Genomic DNA, 23,212 nt, shown 5'->3' on the forward strand with positions numbered 1-23,212 from the left:
CTGGTGTTATTGCAGGAAGCTGCAATTTCTTGATGTTTTTCGTAAAATTCCTGGACATGGTACCAAGTGCCCCGATGGCAATAGGTATCACTGTTACATGTTTCATTCATAATCACGTAGTTTCAAGGGCCAGGTCGCAAGATTTCATGATTTTTTTCCCAGTTCTTTTTCTTCGACTATGGCGTCTCCTGGTACCGCGATATCAATAAATTGTATATTTCCATTTCAACAAGTGTTGTTGTTGTTGTTGTTGTTTTATTCATTAAACATGAAACTCAGTCAACTGATCATTTAAAAATGTGTCACAAATACCATTGACTGGTGCTAATGGTTGATACAGTTGCTGCCAGCGTCCTAGGTATCAACCAAGTATCTTCTTAAAATAGATGAAGAAGAAGAAGAAGAAGAAGAAGAAGAAGAAGAAGAAGAAGAAGAAGAAGAAGAGGAAGAGGAAGAGGAAGAGGAAGAGGAAGAAGAAGAAGAAGAAGAAGAAGAAGAAGAAGAAGAAGAAGAAGAAGAAGAAGAAGAAGAAGAAGAAGAAGAAGAAGAAGAAGAAGAGGAGGAGGAGGAGGAGGAGGAGGAGGAGGAGGAGGAGGAGGAGGAGGAGGAAGAGGGAAGGGAGGGAGGGAGATATATGCTTTTAGGGAGATTGGGGGTTTTAAAGATAGATGGATGTGTGTACCTATTTTGAAGAAATCAAAATTGTATTTTTTTTTCAGCAGAGTGCTGCTGGTGGAACATTTTAAGAAACACACCATGGGAGTCAGAGGCTATATGCAGCCTGTAGACCTTGAGTCCCCAATTATTTGAGTCAGATGAACAAATTATCAAACTCAATATTAGCAACTCCCCAACTTCCTAATGGAGAAGACTACAAAGGTTATTCTTCAGCCACAGCTCCACCAAGGTGGAAGAACGTATTCTTGTATAGAAAGAAACTAATTGCAAGCTGGGGAGAATAATTGCCTAGTGGGATGGAAATAAAAAGTTTGCAAAGGGCAAAGGCCAGTGGCCATTAAATCCTTTCTAGAGTGTCTTGACTTTTTAAAATATAATCCACAGGAAATTACTTACATTGTCATTCTTAGATACGTGACCTTAAGTGTTTGGCTATCTTAAATGCATGTATTGTTGGAACAAGCTGAGCTTACCAAGCAGTCTGCATTGTGCTGCATATACCAGCCAAGTCCTCATCAGTATTCCTCCTCGGTTGCCTCTATCTTTACATCATTTGCAAAACTTTTATTCGGCAGCAAATTGCTCCAGATGCTTGTCAAAAAGTATATGGGCATATCAGACTCACACAAAAAGATTTGTTTCTTCTTTAAGGAAAGATATAATGCATCTCACAAAGAATTCAGGAGGCAATTCATCACTCTCCTGATTTAAAAGCACAAGGGTCCCTGTGTGGTCTCCCATTGCCCTTCCTGTATTGGGGGACTCTGCTGGGGGATGCTGGGAGCTGTAGTTCAGCAACATATGGTTTCACCTCCCTGCTATAGGAGGAGCATACAAATGATATGACTATCCCAATATCAGAACTGGGTATTTCTTTTATTTATTCAATCAAGTATGATTATTCTATTAGAGTGGCAAGAATAAAAAGGCATACCGTCCTCAATCTACGACCATATTGGAGCTTGCCAATTACAGTTGTAAGTCAGGATGGTGATCACGTGACCAACCTGATTTTATGACCTGTGGTTGTTAAGTGAGCATCAGTTATTTGAACCCTAAATATCCTCCGTTATTTTAAAAGCAGGAGTGTCAAACTCAATTTCATTGAGGGTCACATCAGGGCTGTGGTTGACCTCGGAAGGCCGGGCAGGTATGGCTGACTGGGTGGGTGTGGCCAACTGGGTGGGCGTGGCCAGCTTGACACCACTCCCCAAATGGCTGGCATGTTTCATCTTTGCCCTGTAGATCTGGCCAAAGCCACACTGGCCCAATGTTTCCTCTTTGCATTGGGTAGACTGGGCCAAAGCGACACAGGCCAGCCCCTTACATTTTCCAGGATGGCCCCGCAGGCCGGATCTGACCACATCGCAGGCCAGATCTGACCCGCAAACCTTGAATTTGACACCCCTGGTTTAAAGTCTGCTTTGAATCAAACTCTGGGTGACTTCATGGAGGTGTCAGCTTTGGAAGCCATATTAAGCCGGAAGCTTCCATGCTGCCCCCTCTCATGTGTGGGAAAGTAGGAGGGAGGATTTAGTAGAAGGGTTGTCTGTAGACATAATAGCATTCTTCCTGTCGGTCAAGGTCAGGCCGATCCTGCATCTGGAGAAGGAGTGGTCGGAGTGAGGTCTCGAGATGGGACGGATGGTGATTGGAGCATGTGATCGTCTTGAGGAATGAGGGGATGGTTTGGGGGGTTTTGAATTACTGAGGGAAAACTCGGACCTCTCAGATTCGGGTTTTCCCAGATGTGCCAGTTTACCTATTCTAGTAAATAGAACTTTGAAAATGCTTGCTTCAGAGTCTTTACTTAGAGTTGGGGGGTTTTCTGGAACGCTGACAGGAGGTTTTCTTGACAACATTTGTCTGTTATGCCATCTTTCCTTCTGTGTAAAGTGGCCTACACAGCACTCCAATCTTGCATCAATAACAGTCATGCAAAATACAGGTGGTCCTCGACTTGCAACAGTTCACTTAGTGACCGTTCAAAGTTACCACGGCACTGAAAAAAAGTGACTTACGACTGCTTTTCACAGTTACAACCTTTGCAGCATCCCCATGATAAGGTGATCAAAATTCAGGCTAGCTGGGTTTTCATACTGGGAGAATGTACTGTGCTGGGAGAAAAAAATCAAATGAAACCATACGCAATGCAAATCAAATTAGTGCAACTTTCCAATGTGTAAACCAGGACAGAATGGCTTCGGCAACAAAGATAGGACTAAAATATGCTGGTTTAATGTTATGTGTGAACCAATGGTGGATTTCAAAATTTTTTACTACCGGTTCTGTGGGTGTGGCTTGGTGGGCGTGGCATGGCTTGGTGGGTGTGGTGTGGCTTGGTGGGTGTGGCTTGATGGGCGTGGCAGGGGAAGGATACTGTAAAATCTCCATTCCCTCCCCACTCCAGGGGAAGGATACTGCAAAATCCCCATTTCCTCCCAATCAGCTGGGACTTGGGAGGCAGAGAATAGATGGGGGCGGGGCCAGTCAGAATTTTTACTACCGGTTCTCCGAACTACTCAACATGTCCACTACCGGTTCTCCAGAACTGGTCAGAACCTGCTGCAACCCACCTCTGGTGTGAACGCAGCAACAACTGTGCTTGATTTTTCAGGGCCCTGTTGTGGCCCCGCCCTCTGAGCCTGTCCCATCGGAGGAAGAAAGCTCCGAGCATGAGGAAGAGGAGTCAGCCAGGCCTCCCTCTCCAGGCCCCTCCCCTCTGGCACTGTCTCAGGTGCCGGCCGAGGGAGAGGAGATTAGCAGGGAGACAGGTGGCTCAGATGAGAGCAACGGAGAAACATCATTCCTGGACGCACGCCTCCGAAGGCGTGATAAACGATTGCAGCAGCTCAGGAGGCGTGCTAGGGATTAGAACTGAGTCACTGGACCACACCCCAGAGACTATATAATAGAGGGTGGTGGCCAGTGATCCTTGTGACGAACAAAACTAACCTTGGATAGTCACTAAAGCCTCGTTCGGAACTGCTGGGAGGAATATTTATTGTTGTTGGACGTTTGGAAGCTGAGTATTTATCTTTCTGTTTTTCTGTGGAAATAAAAGCACTTGGCAGACGGCGTGTATATCGCTGCCAAGTTGGAGATAAAGAGCTGGGTGTGTTCCAAGTGCTTCCTTAACCCTCGGCTGGCTGTGTTTGTGTGTGTGTGTGTGTGGACGGGGACAGATCAGGCCCTTCACAGTGAAGCAGTGGCACGAGAGGTAGTCACATATCCCACTCTGAATTAAATGAAGTTTACCAATTGCCTTTGGCACCAATCCCATTGCAGCAGTCTAAATAGTCAGTTATTACGGCATGGATAACTGGAGCAAAACTAAAGCCGGGGCCATCAGCTGGCTTACAATTTTTCTCACTTCGTAAGCTGTGAAAGTCCTTGCCAACTTCTACCATAAGTACAATTCGGGTCTCTCAACTCTGCCTTTCGTTACACTGAGTTTCCAGTTCACAAAAAGATTGGAAAATGGAACGGCTCCCATCAAATCTCGTTCAAGGTTGAATAATGGTTCCCAGCTTCTGAGCCAGCTCCCCAAACTCAACAAACCCTCTGTATTTAAATCAATGATTCCTTTATTAGGATCGCCAGCAGCCCTGGCAAAAAAGTTTCTCTTTCACCGCAGGCTAACGAGTTTGTCCAGCAGGGAGATGAATAGTTGTCTGCCACATCTATTCATCTCCGCCCCCTGCCTTTTATCCCCAGAGCTAGGGTGGGGCTTCGCTAGCTGTGGTGGCTCTTCTGTCCCAAGGACCAGCCCATGGATTTCCACTGCTCTCCTCTCCTCTACCTTCTGTGCATCTGTGCATTAGGCACTGGACCCAGTTGTTCCTCCTCTTCCTCATCAGCCACCTCCAGACCTGGGGGCTGTTGACTCTCCATCGGAGGGCTGATGGACGATCCAGGCTCCGCCTCTCTCTCTCTCTCTCTCTCTCTCTCTCTCTCTCTCTCTCTCTCTCTCTCTCTCTCTCTCTCTCTCTCTCTCTCTCTCTCTCTGCCAGCTCCATTCCTTCTTCCCCCTCAGAGCTCTTAAATTGCCTTGATGCTGACCCTGACTCTCACGCCTCCTCCTTTTTTTGATTTGGCTGCTGGCAGCCGACAGGCCACAACAGGTTGCAACTACTTTCTTCTTGGATGTATTTTGACTTTCCAATCTAACCTAGGCTTGCATTTTCCAATGATTTCTTAACAAAATATGGTGTCAGGTTCCGATGTTATCTCAAATAAATTTCATTCTCAAACACAAAGTCTTTGATGAAATCTCTTATTTATTGAAGAATAACTATCTAGTCCTGAACTCATTTGCAGCCGAAACTGATCCTCTGATCCCAAACCCCTCCCTTTCCGTTCCTCAAATCTCAGTGTCTCATTGGCCATCTTCCAAGTCCATCTTTCATCTCAGTTACTTCAAGTCACAGGAATTTCCCCCCTCCTCCCATCACCTAGGTGACGTTATCTGCCAGGGGAAAGAACTGGGTGAAAAGTCAAGCTACTACTTCTAACAGGCTCTTTCCCACCCATTCATGTCAGCGCTGGGGAAATCATAGTTTGGAGCGCTGACATATGGATCATGCTTGACCCAGGATCATGCTTAGTTTCTGAGCCCAGCAAAATCAGCCATTTATTGCCACTTTCTGGTGCATATCCTGCTTCACTTTTCCGACAAAAAGACTAATATTAAAGGCCAAATATTAAAAGGAAAGTAACCAATACTTTAAAAAAAAAAAACGTAAGAAAAAAAGAAATAGGAAATAATCACAGAAGCCAATACTGGTCATAAATAGACAAAATAAACAAAACCCAAGACAAATGTCAAAAAAAGAAATGTCCTCAGCTGTCAATGAAGCTCAAATAAAAGATACCTTCCAACAGAGAATTGCACATTTCAAGGAAATGCCATCAAGAAAATTACCAAGTGTGCCTTTGGGAACAACAATGCATGCAAAACAGACATAGTTGCTGACCCGTGTTACATGCTTACTGTCAGCCTTACAAAGTATACCATCAGAAAACATGACCAGATGAGTTGATTCTACTTTATTGTAAGGGTTAGAATAACAGAATCTTGCAAGTCTGAAAGTACTTCTCGCTTCTCTTCCCCTCTATCGCACAAATATCAGAAAGGATCATTTCTGAGCCTCTTACCCTTCCACATTCCTGCCGAGCAGTGGTGGCTTTCAGCCGGTTCTATCCTGTTCGGGCGAACTGGTAGCGGCGGCTGGGGGAGGCTCCACCCACCCGCTGGACATACTGTATTTTTCGGAGTATAAGATGCCCCGGACTATAAGACACGCCTACCTTTTTTGGTGACAAAAAGAAGAAAAAGAAATCTGCCTTTGCCTCTGAGCAATTTTGCCTCGTTGCAGCAAACAGCCTGCTTTACTTTCATTTTTGTTTTCAGCAGAGCTTGATTAGCACAAGGGGGAAAAAAATCTGCTCCAGCAATTTTCTTCCTTGCAGCAAGCAGCAGAGCCCTGCGCAAAACAGCTGAGAGCAAAACAGCTGAGAGTCGGGAGGCCAATCCAATCAACTTGTGCTAATTAGGCTAATTAGGCTAATTAGGCTAATTAGGCTAATTAGGCTGTGCTGAAGCTGAAAGGAGCCGTTTCTTCTTGTTGCTTGCTGCAAGGAGGTAACTGCTGGGAGGCAGAGGCCAAAGGGTAGGTGGGGCTACATTCGGTGTATAAGACGCACCTAAATTTTCATCCCCTTTTAGGGGGGAAAAGGTGCGTCTTATACTCCAAAAAATACGATAATCACATCCCTTTTATCCACATTTTTGACACTCTGCGCATGTAAGGAAAGTCCTACGCATGTGCGCGCGCTCTCACATTTGCGAACCGGTAGTAAAGTGAATATCACCCTTGCTACGGAGGGGTAAGTTACTTTTTATCTGAATGTTCCCTTGGCCGTGTCTTGTTGCCTTGTTTCTAAGGATCGTTCCCACAAAGCAATAGCAATGGCACTTAGACTTAGTATACACTTTCTGAACAGTTTACAATGCCAACATCTTTCCCCCAACAACCTGGATCCTCATTTTACTGACCTCAAGAAAGATGAAGGCTGAGTCAACCTTGAGCCCCATCAAGATCGAACTCCAGGCTCCAAGATCTAACTCAGGGCAGAGTTAGCCTGCAATACAGCATTTTAACCCCTGCGCCACCAGGGCTCCTATTTTGCAACCCAGGCCCAAGTAAGTAGTAGGAAAATCAGTCCGTGAAAAAACAAACAAACTTTATTCAAACAGCTGAGAATTACTTAATTCCCAGCATCGTTCAACTAAAGCAAATTCCTCCCAACACAAATTCCTCAGTCCTATCGCAAACCTTGGTCCAACTAGGCAAACTGCCAAAAGCCTTTCTTGGCAAACGTTCAGAAGTCACAGATACAAAAATAAATATAAGACTTAGACGAAGAAGAAGACGAAGCTACCAACGTTGTTTTCCGGCAAAGCCCAAACGCCATTGCTGGTCTGTTTTAAGACTTATGGGAGGGGCTAATCATCTCTTGGCCCTACTCCCGAGTTGTCCTCTTTGCTTTAGCTGCTCTTGCCTTCTGGCAGCTCTTCTCATGCGTGCATTAGGAACAGGCTCCTCCTGTCCCTCTGCCTCACTCCTATCAGTCTCTGGAGGCTCTGGAGTCTGCACCTCACTCCCCGATGGTCCTGGCTCCATCTCTGCCTCTGATGCAGAGCCCTCATCCGGGCCTTCCCCAGCCTCCAGGACTGGCCCATGTTCTTCCTCAGCCTCATCGCTGTCTGACTCCACTGCCAGCTCCGCAGACTGCTGGCGGACCACAACACCTATTATAGCATTAGTCTTAGAATGATTAAGCTCCCTTTGTAACACAGCGTCACACAGTACTTCCTTCATTATCGGTGTATACTGCCCTAAATTAAGACGCAGACTTACCATGAGGAAGGTCGGAGGTCAGATGGGGAAGAAGGTAGCTTCGGATCAGCTCCCACTCAAAGTCATCGTCAACACCTTGGCTGTATTCACACTGATTTAGGTCCCCGTCTTCTTCAAATGTGCAGCCAGCTATGAAAGAAATTCAGAGACACGTCAAGATGAAGAACAGCATCTTAACCCTGAGAAATGTACAAAAAAATGCATCCTAACAGAATACAGAAAAATAAAAAAGCACGTATAAATTATAAACATTTCTGCAGCTGGAATTTCTTCTTCCCACTTTCAAAGAACCATTGCATTTAGCGGGGGGGGGGGGTGTTTGTAGATTTTGATCATTTAAAACCACAAAACAAAATTAGAGCATTCCCAAAAGATTCTTTAACAGACAGATTAACAGAGTTGGAAGGGACCTTGTAGGTCATCTAGTCCAACCCCTCGCCCAAGCAGGAGACTCTACACCATTTCTGATAAATGGCAGTCCAGTCTCTTCTTGAAAGCTTCCAGTGATGAAGCTCCCACGACTTCTGAAGGCAACTTCTGTTCCATTGGTTAAGAGTCCATCTACAATCTCCAAGCTATTGGTTCACAGTAACAGCGATTCAAGAATCAGGAAGTTGCAAAGTTTCAAAACACGTAAAGAATTTCACTAAATAATGGGAGGCTTTCCTGATGGAATTACCTTTAGCAGCAGAACAAACTAATCTGAAAAAAATACACACTCGCCTTCCCAAGAGGCTTATGGCTGGATAGTCATCATTGAGGCTATTATAATAATGGGTTTCCAGCATTTGAAAGAAATTTAGCAAGTGTCAATACCTGGAGCACATAATCTCTTTTATTTCAATGTTGTAGAATATTGTAGAATATTGTAGAATATTTCTAGCGGATCTCATTGCCTTCTATAAGTTTTCTGAATTTTCCTACTATCTATTGGATGAGCCATAAATGGGAGGAAAGGCTTTTTGCTTGGATCCACATACAATGTACCAGTGGTGAAATCCAAATTTTTTTACTACTGGTTCTGTGGGCGTGGCTTGGTGGGCGTGGTGTGGCTTGGTCGGCGTGGCTTGGTGGGCATGGCAGGGGAAGGATATTGCAAAATCTCCATTCCCACCCCACTCCAGGGGAAGGATACTGCAAAATCCCCATTCCCACCCCACTCTGGGGCCAGCTAGAGGTGGTATTTGCCGGTTCTCCAAACTACTCAAAATTTCCGCTACCGGTTCTCTGAACTACTCAAAATTTCCGCTATCGATTCTCCGAACTACTCAAAATTTCCGCTACCGGTTCTTCAGAACCTGTCAGAACCTGCTAGATTTCACCCCTGCAATATACTTTTTTCAAAGATGTTACTAGATTGCTTCTTCTTACTTTTTATTATTTAGATTATTATGACTTAGAACCAGTTTAATACTTTCTTATTAACTAGGTGCTTCCGATGTTATTAGTTTGCTAAGACTGCACCACGGGCTTTTGAAAGCTACTATTTTGTTTGACTCAATGTATTTAAATATTTTCCAATGATCGTTTACTATGTTGATCATGCCTCACCATGGCAACTTTGCTAAAGGTTGGCCTAAAAACAATAAATGTGAAAAATGAACAGTAAAGTAAGTTGGACCCAAATATCCTAGAAGATCTATTTGAGACTTGACAGAGAAAACATCCTGCCACTTCCCAAGCTGCATTAATCTATAATTAAGTTCTCCTAGAGTGGAAAACAAATGCTATAAGTAATTCATCCTAGATAGGAATCCAATCATGGGGAAATATTATCAACATTTGTGTGTAACACTGAAGCAGAATTCTAAAAAGGAAGGTGCAGGAACTTCTTGCCAGTAAACATGGACGAGAAGTATTGAATGCTCATAAAATATTTTCTCGTATCTCCTCCCGGCAGTAGTGGAATTCAATTTTTTAATTACCGGTTCTGTGGGCGTGGCTTGTGTGGGGGTGGTGTGGCTTGGTGGGGGTGGCTTGGCAGGGGAAGGATATTGCAAAATCTCCATTCTCATCCCACTCTGGGGCCAGCCAGAGGTGATATTTGCCGGTTCTCTGAAATACACAAAATTTCCGCTACTGGTTCTCCAGAACTGGTCAGAACCTGCTGAAACCCACCTCTGGACTACCTGTATGATACCATTGGGATGAAGCAATGCATTGCAACATCCTCTAGATCAGGGGTGTCAAACTCAAGACCTGGCCCGCAGGGTGCATAGATCTGGCCTGTGGGGCCACCCTGGAAACAGCGAAGGACCAGTCCACGGTGCCTCTGCCAGCAAAAACAGAGCTCAGGAAGGCTGCATGCGGCCCTCCCGAGCTCTGTTTTCACTGGCAGAGGGTTGCAGGAGGCTGTCGCAGCTGAAAATGGAGCTCAGGAGCCCATTTTCTATGGCAGAGCACTCGGGCCACCACCGGCGCCCCCAATATGAATGACGTTAAGCTGGCCATGCCCACCCTGGCCCCCCGAGGTCAAACACAACCCTGATGCAGCCCTCAATGAAATCGAGCTTGACACGCCTGCTCTAGATAGAGAGATATCTTACATTTGTTGGCCAGAGATGAGAAGGTAGGCTACGAAGCATTAACGCCAAGCCACATTTTCCTCATTCACCACCGGACCTCTAAGTATAATGTTTAAGGTTTTTCTCTACAAAAAGAAGGTTTCGTTGATTACAGTGAATGGCCATAAAGATGCCTGCCTGCACTCCACTTTCTTAAAAGGCTCCCAAAAGAACTGCAATCACAGGTCAGCTGAGAAGTCGAATGGATAGATAGAAGAAACACGCTAAGGGTGAAAATCAAAAGGAGAATCCATCCTTCATGGAGCATCTTTGCTCTTTCCTTAATATTTGCCTTGGCAGCCTCTTGGCTTTTTTTTCTCCATGTAATAGTCCTTGACTTACGACTACAATGGATTTCTGTGGTTAAGTGAGACATTTCTTAAGTGGGTTTTGTCCTATTATACAACTTTTCTTGCCACAGTTGTTAAGTGAATGAATCGCTCCAATCAATAAGTAACCCGGTTGTTATGTGAATCTGGCTTCCCCAGCGACTTCGTTTGTCAGAAGGTCACAAAAGGGGGATTACATGACATTGGGGACGCAGCAACCGTCATAAATATGCACCAGTTGCCAAGCATCTGAATTCGAGCACATGATTATCGGGATTCTGCGAAGGTCATAACTGTGAAAAATGGACATAAGTCATTTTTTTCCAATGCCGTTGTAACTTTGAACGGTCACTAAATAAACTGTTGTAAGTTGAGGACTACTTGTATTCAAGAGTATGATTATGGATTACATATCCCTGAATTAAAGTGGCTGTTCTGCTTCAAGTCCGATTTTCACCAAAGCTGGCGCTGAGTTTCAGATTTGGGAAGCTCACCATAATTTAAGGAGGGATTTAGCAATAGCAATCGTAAAATCACTTAGATTTATATGCCGCTGCATAGTCCCTTTATAGCACTCTCTGAGCAGTTTATGGAGTCAGTATATTGCCCCCAACAATCTGGTTCCCCATTTTACTGATCTCGGAAAGATGGAAGGCTGAGTCAGCCTTGAGCCCGTCCAGCGGTGGGTTTCACAAATTCTTACCACTGGTTCGCCCCACACGTGCACATTTGTTTGTGCGCACGCCTTCCGCGCATGCACCTGGCCTTCCATACATATGCTTTGCTCCCACATGCGCCTTTTGCATATGCGTCCGGCCTCAAATACATGGCTAAATAGGAGAGCATTATGCCAGGGTGGGGCACCCGCAGTCGCCGCTACCGGTTCACACGAACCGGTACGAACCAGCTGAATACCACCTCTGAGCCCGTCAGAACTGAATTCCAGACTACGGGCAGACTTAGCCTGTAATACAGGTAGTCACTGACTTACAACATTCATTTAGTGACCATTCAAAGTTACATTGGCATTGGAAAAAAGTGACTTATGGCTGTTTTTCACACTTACAACCATTGCAGCATCCTCCGTGGTCACACGATCAAAATTCAGATGATTGGCAAACCCGATTACAGAATTAAAGTTGTTTACTGCCCAAATTTCTTGTAGATATCGCTAACGATTTTTAGAGAATCTACATTTACACACATATTTACCCGCTCTCCCATCATGTAACCAAGGGCAAGAGCCACACTGTTTCATCCCATGTATTTTATTATTATGTACGTTATTACTTATTAGTAGTAGTAGTAATATCTTTTAACACTATTGTAAACAGTGATAATTTTGTCTATTGCTGGTCTGTGATCGTATTAAAGTTTATTATTATTACTGAATGATTGGCAACTGGTTCATATTTATGACATTTGCAAGGTTCTAGGGTCACGTGATCCCCTTTTGCGACCTTCTGACAATCATCGTCAATGGGGAAAGCCAATGTGGGAATACAGATTCACTTAACAACTGTGGCAATAAAATCAGGCACAATTCATTTCACAACCAACTTTGCTTAGCAATGGACGCTGTGGTCCTAAATCAAGGTCAAAAGGTGTGCACAGGTCAGTTTGCAGATATCTGCAGTGGTGGGATTCAGCCAGTTCAGGCCGGTTCAGACGAACTGGTTGTTACATTGATGGCTGGCCCCGCCCCTTCGAGAAGTCCCCCCACACCCCGTTTTGGCTCCCAGGTAAGTGCAGGGAGGCCTACTAGACCCAAAACAGGGCACGGGATGGTGCAGCGCAGGCTCCCTGTGGCCCATTTTTGCTCTCAGGAGGCTGCAGGGAGGCCTACTAGGCCCAAAATGGGGCACGGGGTGGTGCAGTGCGGGGCCCCCCCCGCAACCCGTTTTTGCTCTCAAAGGGGGTTCAGTTGGCTGAGTGCTGCCTGTCACAGCCCCTGGCCACACCCAGCCAGCCGGTCATTAGGGCAGAGAACCGGTTATTAAATATTTGAATCCCACCATTGGATATCTACCAATAAAGCCAGGACACCAAATTAGGTCCAAAATTAGGACCAGAATTAACAGGGACTGCCCAACCTGTTTGGATCTTGCCTAGGTGTGATTTTATCCAAGCAAGACAGGAGAACAAGGAATGAACAGCGGCAGCCAAAAATATCAATGCCTTCCCTCTGAAATGTATGCAAGGCCGATGACAAATAGCAGCAAGTATCCCGGTTTCAAGCCATGCCATGCCATTTCAAAGATGGGACTGATTTAAAAGAAATAATCTCATCCAATTTTTTTTTTCCTAAACGCAACGTAAAACGGCAGGTGGAGGTTGCAAAACGCATGCAAAATGAGGCTTCCCATCAGGAACGATGAAAGGAAGAGAACAGATCATGAGCAAAGCACAGCCAAAAAATGAATAGAAGATATGAAAATTCCATAAGCTCCAGGAAGGCTTCAAAAATTCTGGAGCTCCTGCAGTTTTCCTCATGGACCATCAATCACCCGTGGAAATAATAAAGAGCCTCTCACAGTTAGGGTCTTAGAATAGAATAGAATAGAATTCTTTATTGGCCAAGTGTGATTGGACACACAAGGAATTTGTCTTGGTGCATACGCTCTCGGCGTACATAAAAGAAAAGATACATTCGTCAAGAATCATAAGGTACAACACTTAATGATAGTCATAGGGAAACAGTCAATATAATCTTAAGGATACCAGCAACAAGGTTACAGTCATACAATCATAAGCGGGAGGAGATGGGTGATGGGAACGATGAGAAGATTAATAGTAGTGCAGACTTAGTGAATAGTTTGACAGTGTTGAGGGAATTATTTGTTTAGCAGAGTGATGGTGTTTGGGAAAAAACTGTCCTTGTATCTAGTTGTTCTGGTGTGCGCTGCTCTATAGCGTCGTTTTGACACTATAGAGCAGTGCTATTGACTCTATGAGTCAGTTATCAAACATCCAAATTTTGGTCACGTGATTACAGTGGTTGTGAGTGTGGAAAATGGTTGTAAATCGCTTTTTTCAGTGCTGTTGTAACTTTGAACAATCCCTAAATGAACTGTTGTTAAGTCGAGGATTACAGATCACCTAAGCTAACATATACAAAGGTTGCTAGGACAAGCATCTTTAAGAACAGGATCCAATCTGGGTCAGTCACTGGGTCTGGAGGTTTTGTCTTCTTTCCAAGGTTTTGGACTCATGTTGGAGCCCATACTGCACAGTGGTGAAATTCAATTTTTTTTATTACCAGGTATGGGTTGGGCGTGGGTTGGTGGGTGTGGTGTGGCTTGGTGGGCTTGGCTTAGTGGGCGTAGCAGGGGAAGGATACTGCAAAGTCTCCATTCCCACCCCACTCCAAGGGAAGGATACTGCAAAATTCCCATTCCCTCCCCACTCCTGGGGGAAGGATATTGCAAAATCTCCATTCCCATCCCACTCTGGGGCCAGCCAGAGGTGGTATTTGCCGGTTCTCCGAACTACTCAAAATTTCTGCTACCGGTTCTCCGAACTGCTCAAAATTTCTGCTACCGGTTCTCCAGAACCTCTCAGAACCTGCTGGATTTCACCCGTGCATGTGTCCCACATGTATGGGGTATAATGTTGCAGGATCCAATCTGGGTCAGTCACCGGGACTCGTGCTGGAGCCTAACCTCAGGGATCTTCTCTCTAGCCAGAGAGAAAGCCTAAAGCAGGGCTGTCAAACTCGATTTCATTGAGGGCCGCATCAGGGTTGTGTTTGACCTGGGGGGGGGAGTGTGTGTGTGGCCAGCTTGTCACTCGTGTCAGGGGCGCCTGTGGTGGCCTGAGCGCTCTGCCAGCGAACTCATCTCTGCTTCTGTCCCGAAAGGTAAGACTTCAAATGCCTAGAATTTGCTGAAAACCCTGAGCTTTTAAATCCACCCACCTGCAGAACAGAGGAAGTTGATTTAGAGGAAAACAATGTAAACTGGAATAAGTAAATTAAGATGTTTCTTTGTCCACAAATCCCTTTACCCTTTTTTTTGTCTCTCCCTGCATTTTACGCTTATCAGAAGGATTTGAGGACAAAGCACTAAGTGTGAAATCCTGTGTAGGCCCCTGATTTTTCACAGTTGATGACAGGAAAATAGGAGTGAATAAATTTGAGAAATGCAACTTCGGCAAGACCTCCTAGTACACTCACGAGCCGTACAATCCATGGAAATAAAGGGAGGATTTCGGTTCTTGGGTTCATTCAGATGGAAATCTCACTTTCTGTGGTGAGAGAAAAATTCCCTGAGGATGGAATCAGTGGTGAAATTCAATTTTTTTTTACTACCGGTTCTGTGAGCGTGGCTTGGTGGGCGTGGCGTCGCGTGGTGTGGCTTGGTGGGCGTGGTGTGGCTTGGTGGGCCTGGCAGGGGAAAGATACTGCGAAATCACTATTCCTACCCCACTCCAGGGGAAAGTTACTGCAAAATCCCCATTCCCTCCCCATTCCTGGGGGAAGGATATTGCAAAATCACCCTTCCCACCCCACTCTGGGGCCAGCCAGAGGTGGTATTTATTTATTTATTTATTTATTTATTTATTTATTTATTTATTTATTTATTAAATTTGTATACCGCCCTTCTCCTTTCGGACTCAGGGCAGTGAACAGCCAAAATAAAAACATTTGTACACAAAAGTTAAAATAATTATTAAAACTAATTAAATGAAATTTGGCCCATAATTTAAAACATATCAATTAAAATCAGTATCAAACGTTAAAACCAACATGGAATCAGGCCAGCCCAGCTAGCTGAAAAAAGGAAGTTTTTAGGGCCCGACGAAAAGTCCGGAGGTCTGGGATCTGCCTGAACTACTCAAAATTTCCGCTACCAGTTCTCCAGAACTTGTCAGAACCTGCTGGATTTCATCCCTGGATGGAATCCAGAACATGTCTGAAAGCTCAGAAGTTTAAACTTTGGGTCCCAATGACCAATCCAAATTGGATCCTGCAACATTATCCTGGGACACGTATACAGATATTCCTCGACTTACAACAGTTCCTTTAGTGACCGATCAAGGTTACAACAGCAATGGAAAAAGTGACATGACCATATTTCACACTTACGACTGTTGCAGCATCCCCGTGTCATGCGATCAAAATTCAGATGCTTGTCAACTGACTCTTATTTATGATGGCTGCAACATCCTGGGGTCATGTGATCCCCTTTTTATGACCTTCCAACAAGGAAAATCAATGGGGAAGCCAAATCCACTTAACAACCGTGTTCCTAACATGACAATTGCAGTGATTCATTTAGCAACTCTGCCAAGAATGGTCGTAAAATGGGTCAAAACTCATTTAACTGTCTTGCTTAGCAACATAAATTTTGGGCTCAATGGTGGTTGTAAGCCGAGGACTACCTATACTTGCCTTCATTTGTGAAACAGAAATTTCCCTGCCATCTGGCTTAAAAAAAACCCAAACTCACAAAAGTTTATGTGTGAAAACAAAGAAAGTGTGAAAACCTTAGTACAGAAATATTATTTATCAGTGTAGTTTAGGAAACTCAACAAACATTTCCAAGTACTGTATTTATTCTGCTGATTCAAAACCGTGGAAAAAAATGGCTGGCATTCAAATCCAGGCTATCAAAAGATTTATATTCTTACCAGAGGGGGGAAAAAACCCATCACTTTTAGATTAAGGTTTAAAATATTAAAAAAAAAATCATTCTATACAGTGTCCCCTACATTCAAAGCAATCCTCGCATTAACAATACAGCCTGAGCACTAAAAGATGTTGTTGGGTTTATTGTTCAGAATTTCTTCTCAACGTAAGACCATCTCAATAAACGGAGAAGATAACAAAAGGCTGTTTTCTTTGGCATTCTACCAATCAAACAATGCCCGGCTTTAGCGATCCTTCCGTGAGTCTATTTTGTTTTTGATGGAGTTTAAAGTTGCCGGAGAACTTGACAATTCAGTTTTGCAATGGCGGGGTGGGGGGAGCCAGCGGTGGAAGAAAACACAGTGAAATGGTCTATTAAAGTGAATTTGGTCTATTAATAAAATGTTTACGGCAGCTTTGTAGATTATTATTAAGAAAAAAATATGACAGGATAATTAATGCTTTTATTAAAAGCAACAAAAAGCTACAAAAAGGCAACAACTTTTATACAACTGCATTTTTTTCAGACCTAATGTTATGTTGTTCAAAAATAGATAGGAGGGGGGGAAAAGGATAAATAAATCCAGGTATGTAGTCACCATGCCAGTATGATTTCAGAAAGGGAGAAAATAAAAAAAGTGACATTTAAAATATGGGTGCTCTTTTTATGAGCTGGCAACCTTGAAAGAGATCTAGGTAGGCCTACATCATTCTTCATTAATTTTAATTAATTGTAAATGATACATTCTTATTTATTGTTTTAATATTTTAATGTTTTATCATGTTGTTTTATCACGTTATAAACCGGTGTCGCATGACAGTAAGATGGGCAGCATATAAATTTAATAAATAAATAAAAGTAAACAAAATTTCTGTATCAAAATTTGTCTTGCAAAGCAATTTTTGCAGATGTTTTCCCCTGTGAAAGACAATGCGTTTTCCTACTTTGTCCCTGATACTTAAAAGACTTAATGGTAATATGTGAAATCAGAGAGAATATTACATGGGAATGTATGCAGGAGAGGGTTCTACTTACCTTTACTACCGGTTTGCAATGGGGTCGTGCTTCTGCGCATGCGCAGAAGCTTCCTGATGACATTGGAGTCGGTGGGTGGAGCCTCCTGCCGGTTTTACTACCAGTTCTATAGTCATGTTTCTGGCCTCCAGATTGCCTCCGGGGAGGTGGGGAAGGTTGTTTTCATCCTCCCCAGGCTCCTAGAAAGGTTCTGGAGCCTGGGGAGAGTGAAAAACAGGCCTTCCCCACCCAGCCCCAGAGGCCCTCCGGATGCCGGAAACAGTCTGTTTCCCAACTTCCGGTGGGCCCAGCGCATGCATGTGTGCCAGAGCTGAGCTCGCGTGCCCACCGATATGGCTCCGCATGCCACCTGTGGCACGCGTGCCATAGGTTCGCCATCACGGACCTAGATTGACTCAGCCTTCCATCCTTCCGAGGTCAGTAAAATGAGGACCCAAATTGTTGTTGGGGGCAATATGCTGACTCCGTAAACCGCTTAGAGAGGGCTGCAAAGCACTGTGAAGCGGTATATAAGTCTAAATGCTATCGCTATTATTATGCCTTGCCTCCTTCTGCAGTTTCAACAACCATTTTCAAGGCGCTAGGCATCGCTGCCTAAAAGAACGGAAAGAAATCAGTGCTGTGGAAGCAAAAGAGAGCGCTTCCCTCTTCTTCCCAAATTCACATTTTCCCTACAGGAGGTCCATCACACTAGACATTGTTAAGACATTAGAAATCAAAACAACGGTAATCACAGCAAAACGATTGGCATTGGAGGGGGTGGGGCGTGCAGGAACAGCAGGACTGTGACGGAAGGAACAGCCATCATCCATCAAGAGCGCAGAAGAAGAAAATATCTCCAGTCATCAATTGTAAATGTCATGCAAATCTTCACCGCTTTTGGATGGCCTGCCGAAGCACACTCGCTGAACAGTAGCTTCTGTTGAAGGATGTTGATTCAACCATGTTGGAGAACATTGTGTGTTCTTGCTTCCTTCAAAGTAAGAACACACAGTGAATCACTCTGCGTCCCCCCACCCCTGCGTATCCCTAGATAGCCTACATTGTTTCTGTTCATTGGAGTCACTGTGTTAGTGACAAAGGACTGATTATTTATTGATATATTTATTTATTTGTATCTCGGCTTCATTATTTTTCCAAATTACTCAAGGCAGCAAACATATCCAACACACCAGTGGTGGGTTTCAAATTTTTTTACTACCGGTTCTGTGGGCGTGGCTTGGTGGGCATGGCAGGGGAAGGATACTGTAAAATCTCCATTCCCTCCCCAATCCAGGGGAAGGATACTGTAAAATCCCCATTTCCTCTGGACCAGCTGGGAATAGATGCAGGCAGGGCCCATCAGAGGTGGTATTTAGCAGTTCTCTGAACTACTCAACATTTCCGCTACCGGTTCTCCAGAACTGGTCAGAATCTGCCGAATACCCCCTCTGCAACACACCTTCCTTCTCTGCTTTTCCCCACAACAACAACAACAACCCTGTGAGGTGAGTTGGGCTGAGACTGGCTCAAAGACACCCAGCCGGCTTTCACAGCTAAGGTGGGACTTGAACTCACAGTATCCCGCTTTCTAGCTTGATGCCTTAACTATTTAGATCCGGGCTGTCAAACTCCCGGCTCGCGGACCAAATGCATTATGCGCTGGCCATGCCCGTTTTAGCAAAGAGAAAAAAGTCCCAATACTTCACATGATGCCGCTGTATTGGAGCATCATCAGGGGCTGCCGATGAATTTGACTTAGACCAGAGGTCTGCAACCTTAAACACTCAAAGAGCCATTTGGACCTGTTTCCCACAGAAAAGAAAACATCGGGAGCCACAAAACCTTTCCCGTGCCTGACTATTTCTTGAGCAGCCACAAAACTACCATATGTAATTGAATTAAACATTCTGTTTTCTTCTGTAACTTTTCTTTTCTTGGATTTATCCATGGTTGGCCTACCGGGGGTTGAAAAGCTCAATAAATCGCATGTAGGCGGGTGTCACACATTTTGAGTGACAGAGAGCCGCAGCAGAGGGGTGAAAGAGCCACATGCGGCTCCAGAGCCGCAGGTTGCTGACCTCTGACTTAGACCAAACTACATAAACAAAATCTACAAAGAAAAATGATGTGCTTTTATTTGGTTTTGGATTAGCATGTTGAATGAAGTGGTTCTACTGTAGTAAGGATACCATGCTTTATGACTTAATGGGTTGGTTGAACCTAGACTCCTGTGATTTCTGTTTATAAAATCACGGTTGAGAAATGGTGGCTGGGGGGTGTAAACCTAGTCATAGATTCACCACAGTATAAATTATGAGTCATCATAGTTTTCCCACCAGAAAATTATCCCTCTGCTTTCTCATTTTATATGCAGTCCTTTCTTTTTCACACTGTTCCTTGCTCTTCCATTTGGCTCAGTCTTTTCCTCCTTCTCAACTTCTCTCTCTCTCTCTCTCCCTCTCTCTCTCTCCCCCCTCCCTCTCTTTTCTGAGTTGGGGTTTCTGATTGGTGGAGGACAGACTGCCGCTCAAGGACAAGAAACCCTGGACAAATAGGAAAGGAATTCTTTGAAGTAGCTTCACTTAAGCTTGAGGTGGGGTGTCGTTGCTTTCTTAACACTACTCTCTACAACACACATTCAGAGCAGCCCTTTCAAATACTTTGCACAGTCCTGCTAAGTGGTATAAATGAGGCCAAATATCCAAGCTGGCATTGGATATAAATTGTTTGTTAGCTCCTAGGGATCCAGAAAGCAAATGAACGATGGGAAAGGACCCCAGTTTGGGCAGGCCATCCAACACTGGATCCCAGGCGACATCTGATACCCAGCTCCAAACAACACTGTTGCAATAGATGGTGGAAATTGTTATCAAAATGCATCTTAAAGCAAATTTATATGAATAATCCTATTAAACTAGAATTCCGTCTTAAGAAAACATAGTTAGGGGTCATATGCAAATCTCAGAGGCCTCTAAGCCCATGAAATAACAAAAAAGCATTAGACGTGAATGCCAAATATTAAGGGAAGCTAAAATTAACAACATAAACCCACATATTCACTTGAGTGAGATCTGTCCCTAAAAAAGCATGCAAGCTAACAATCATTAATCAACCAAAATAGAGCTGGAAGAGACCTTGGAGGTCGTCTAGTCCAACCCCCTGCTCAAGCAGGAGACCCTATACCCGTGATGGTGAAACTATGGTTCCCTCTGCTGGAACGTGCGCCATCGCCCCAGGTCAGATCTCTGTGGCGTTTCTTTCATAAGCTTGTGTTTCCTTGCAAACGATGAAACAGAAGCTCACGAAAGAAAAATATCTTACCATTTGCCATGCTGGTGGTGTTGGGTCTCTGCTGCGCATGCCTGCGCATATGTGCATGTCCGTGCATGTGTGCATTCATTCATATCCATGCATGTGCATGTGCACGTTCATGCATGCCTGTGCATGCGAACATTTGTGCATGTCTGTGCATACGCACATTTGCACATGTCCCGCATGTCCGCGTGCATTCATGCCTGCATACATCTTTTAGTTTGGGCATGCGCACACGCAGTTTGGCCACTCAATGTCTAAAAGGTTCATCATCACTACCTATACCATTTCAGACAGGTGGCTGTCCAGTCATCATCATCATCATCATCATCATCATCATCATCATAATTTTATTTCTATACCGCCCTTCTCCTGAAGGACTCAGGACGGTGTACAGCCTAATTAAAAGCACAAAGACAAACAAAATTTAAAAATAATTAAAATTAAAATTATTAAATAATTGGCTCAATTATAAAAACCCCAAATTTAAAATCCCACATTTAAAACCAATTAGAAACCTCCAGTGATGAAATACCTGCAACCTCTGTCGGCAAGCTGTACCACTTGTTAATTAATAAGTTCCTATTGTTACATATATGTTTGCACACCAAAAAAATATCTGTGCTGGGTTCAGTGTGGATTATCCTCAGGAAAGGGAGTATAGGATGCTAACCTCTAAAAACAAATGTTGAAGTTTCTGTAGACAAATAGCCGGCCAATGTTTCCAGTTAGGCGCCAAGGCTATAGTTTTGAATGATCTCAACCAACTCAACATTGTTACAGCAGAACAAGGATTCAATTAAGGGTCAATGTGCACAACTTGTAGGAACACTGACCCAGTGGTTGCCATGATGGACATTTATAAAACCCAAAAGGCCAATTGATGAAGTTGCTCCATGCCAACCCTTTAGCTTCTCTGCATCTCTTCACCACCTGAGCTTCAATTCATCTTTTGTGCCTTTCCTGGGCAAGTGGACTTGCTTCCAAATAAATATCTGGGCTGCAGCTAGCCAAGTCCCATGTTATATTTTTTTCAGAAAGTCAAAAGGACCCATTACAGCAAAGTTTTTTAAATCTGGCAAATTTAAGATGGGTGGACTTCCCCATGCTGGCTGTGGAATTGTGGGAGTTGAAGTCCTAAAAGTTGCCAAGTTTGAAAGACATTGCATTAGAAGTATTAACGGAAACTTATAGGCTGATGCTTTGCTTTTTAACCTGTTAGCTTCATGTGTCTCTTTTTCTTTATTAAGAAAAAATACCAAATTAAGTGAAATGGATCATGGAGTTGGATAGGCCTCCAAAGAAATATCCCGATTGTATCATGATATCCTGGGTGTCAAACTGTACATTTCTCACTGAATATGAGAAATACAGATAATAAAACTCCAGAGCATCTGTTAAAAGAGATTTGGAGACTTAATCATCCAAATGTGCTAAGTTGTTTGAAGCTCTTAAAATATGCCAGAGAATGAGCAAATAACAATGAGTCTTCTTTAGAAGACCATGAAGAAAAAGAGACCCTGGGATAGATATCTTCCACAAGGCACAGCCTGTAGTACATGACTTGGGACCATTGCTAAGCCAGACAGTTCTTAAGTGTGTTTTGCCCTGTTTTATGATCTTTCTTGCCACAGTTCTTAAGCAAATCACTGCAGTCGTTAAATTAGGAATATGGTTATTAAGCGAATCTTGACTTCTCCATTGACTTTGCTTGTCAGAAGATCACAAACGGTCATCCCATGACCCTGGACATTGCAACCATCATAAGTACATGTCAGTTGCCAAGCATCCAACAAGACAGACACAGACTTCAGAGGATAATTCAAACTGCAGAAAAAACAATGGCTACCAACCTGCCTTCCATTGAGGACCTGTAGACTGCAAGAATCTAAAAGAGGGCTGTGAAAATATTTGTAGACCCCTCACATCCTGGACATAAACTGTTTCAACTCCTACCCTCAAAACGACACTACAGAGCACTGCACACCAGAACAACTAGACACAAGGACAGTTTTTTCCCAAACGCCATCACTCTGCTAAACAAATAATTCCCTCAACGCAGTCAAACTATTTACTAAATCTGCACTACTATTAATCTTCTCATCATTCCTATCACCCATCTCCTCCCACTTATGACTGCATGACTGTAACTTTGTTGCTTGTATCCTTACGATTTATATTGATATTGTTTCCTGATTGCTTATTTGTACCCTATGATTATCATTAAGTGTTGTACCTTAGGATTCTTGATGAATGTATCTTTTTTATGTACACTGAGAGCATATGCACCAAAGACAAATTCCTTGTGCGTCCAATCACACTTGGCCAATAAAGAATTCTATTCTATTCCAAATTCTGATCACGTGACCATGGGGATGCTGCAATGGTTGTGGAAAATGGCCATAAAGTCACTTTTTTCAGTGCCATTGTAACTTCGAACGATCAATCAATTTGTAAATCAAGGACAATCTGTACATTCCCTTCACACAAGTGAAGAATCTGAGACAGTTCTGCTTCCCTGTGAAGTGGCAAGAAAAATAAACTAGACTGAGGGGAGAGTAAAATCATCTATTCTCCAAAAAGTATCATTCCTTTTTTTTTTTTTAAGCCCTTTTAACAGGAACTTGTGCCTGGCAGAGAGGGAGAAAGGGCTACCTAAGGAATTGTAAGGGACGTGGTGGCTCAGTGGCTAAGACACTGAACTTGTCGATCGAAAGGTCGGCAGTTCAGCGGTTCGAATCCCGAGTGCCGCGTAATGG

General features: G+C 43.8%; 1 protein-coding gene across 1 annotated transcript in view; it reads right to left on the reverse strand.

The window, feature by feature from the left end:
- Positions 1 to 23,212, reverse strand: part of PTPRU (protein tyrosine phosphatase receptor type U) — a 407,475-nt gene that overhangs the window by 242,814 nt on the left and 141,449 nt on the right. The window contains exon 2 of the mRNA XM_070950088.1: positions 7,602 to 7,730. Coding sequence (XP_070806189.1) covers positions 7,602 to 7,730 — 129 coding nt within the window. The remainder of the gene's footprint in view (positions 1 to 7,601; positions 7,731 to 23,212) is intronic.

Source organism: Pituophis catenifer, unplaced genomic scaffold, assembly GCF_029215685.1.
Source record: "Pituophis catenifer annectens isolate HBS135680 unplaced genomic scaffold, rPitCat1.0.hap2 SCAF_9, whole genome shotgun sequence".
Classification (NCBI taxonomy): Eukaryota; Metazoa; Chordata; class Lepidosauria; order Squamata; family Colubridae; genus Pituophis; species Pituophis catenifer.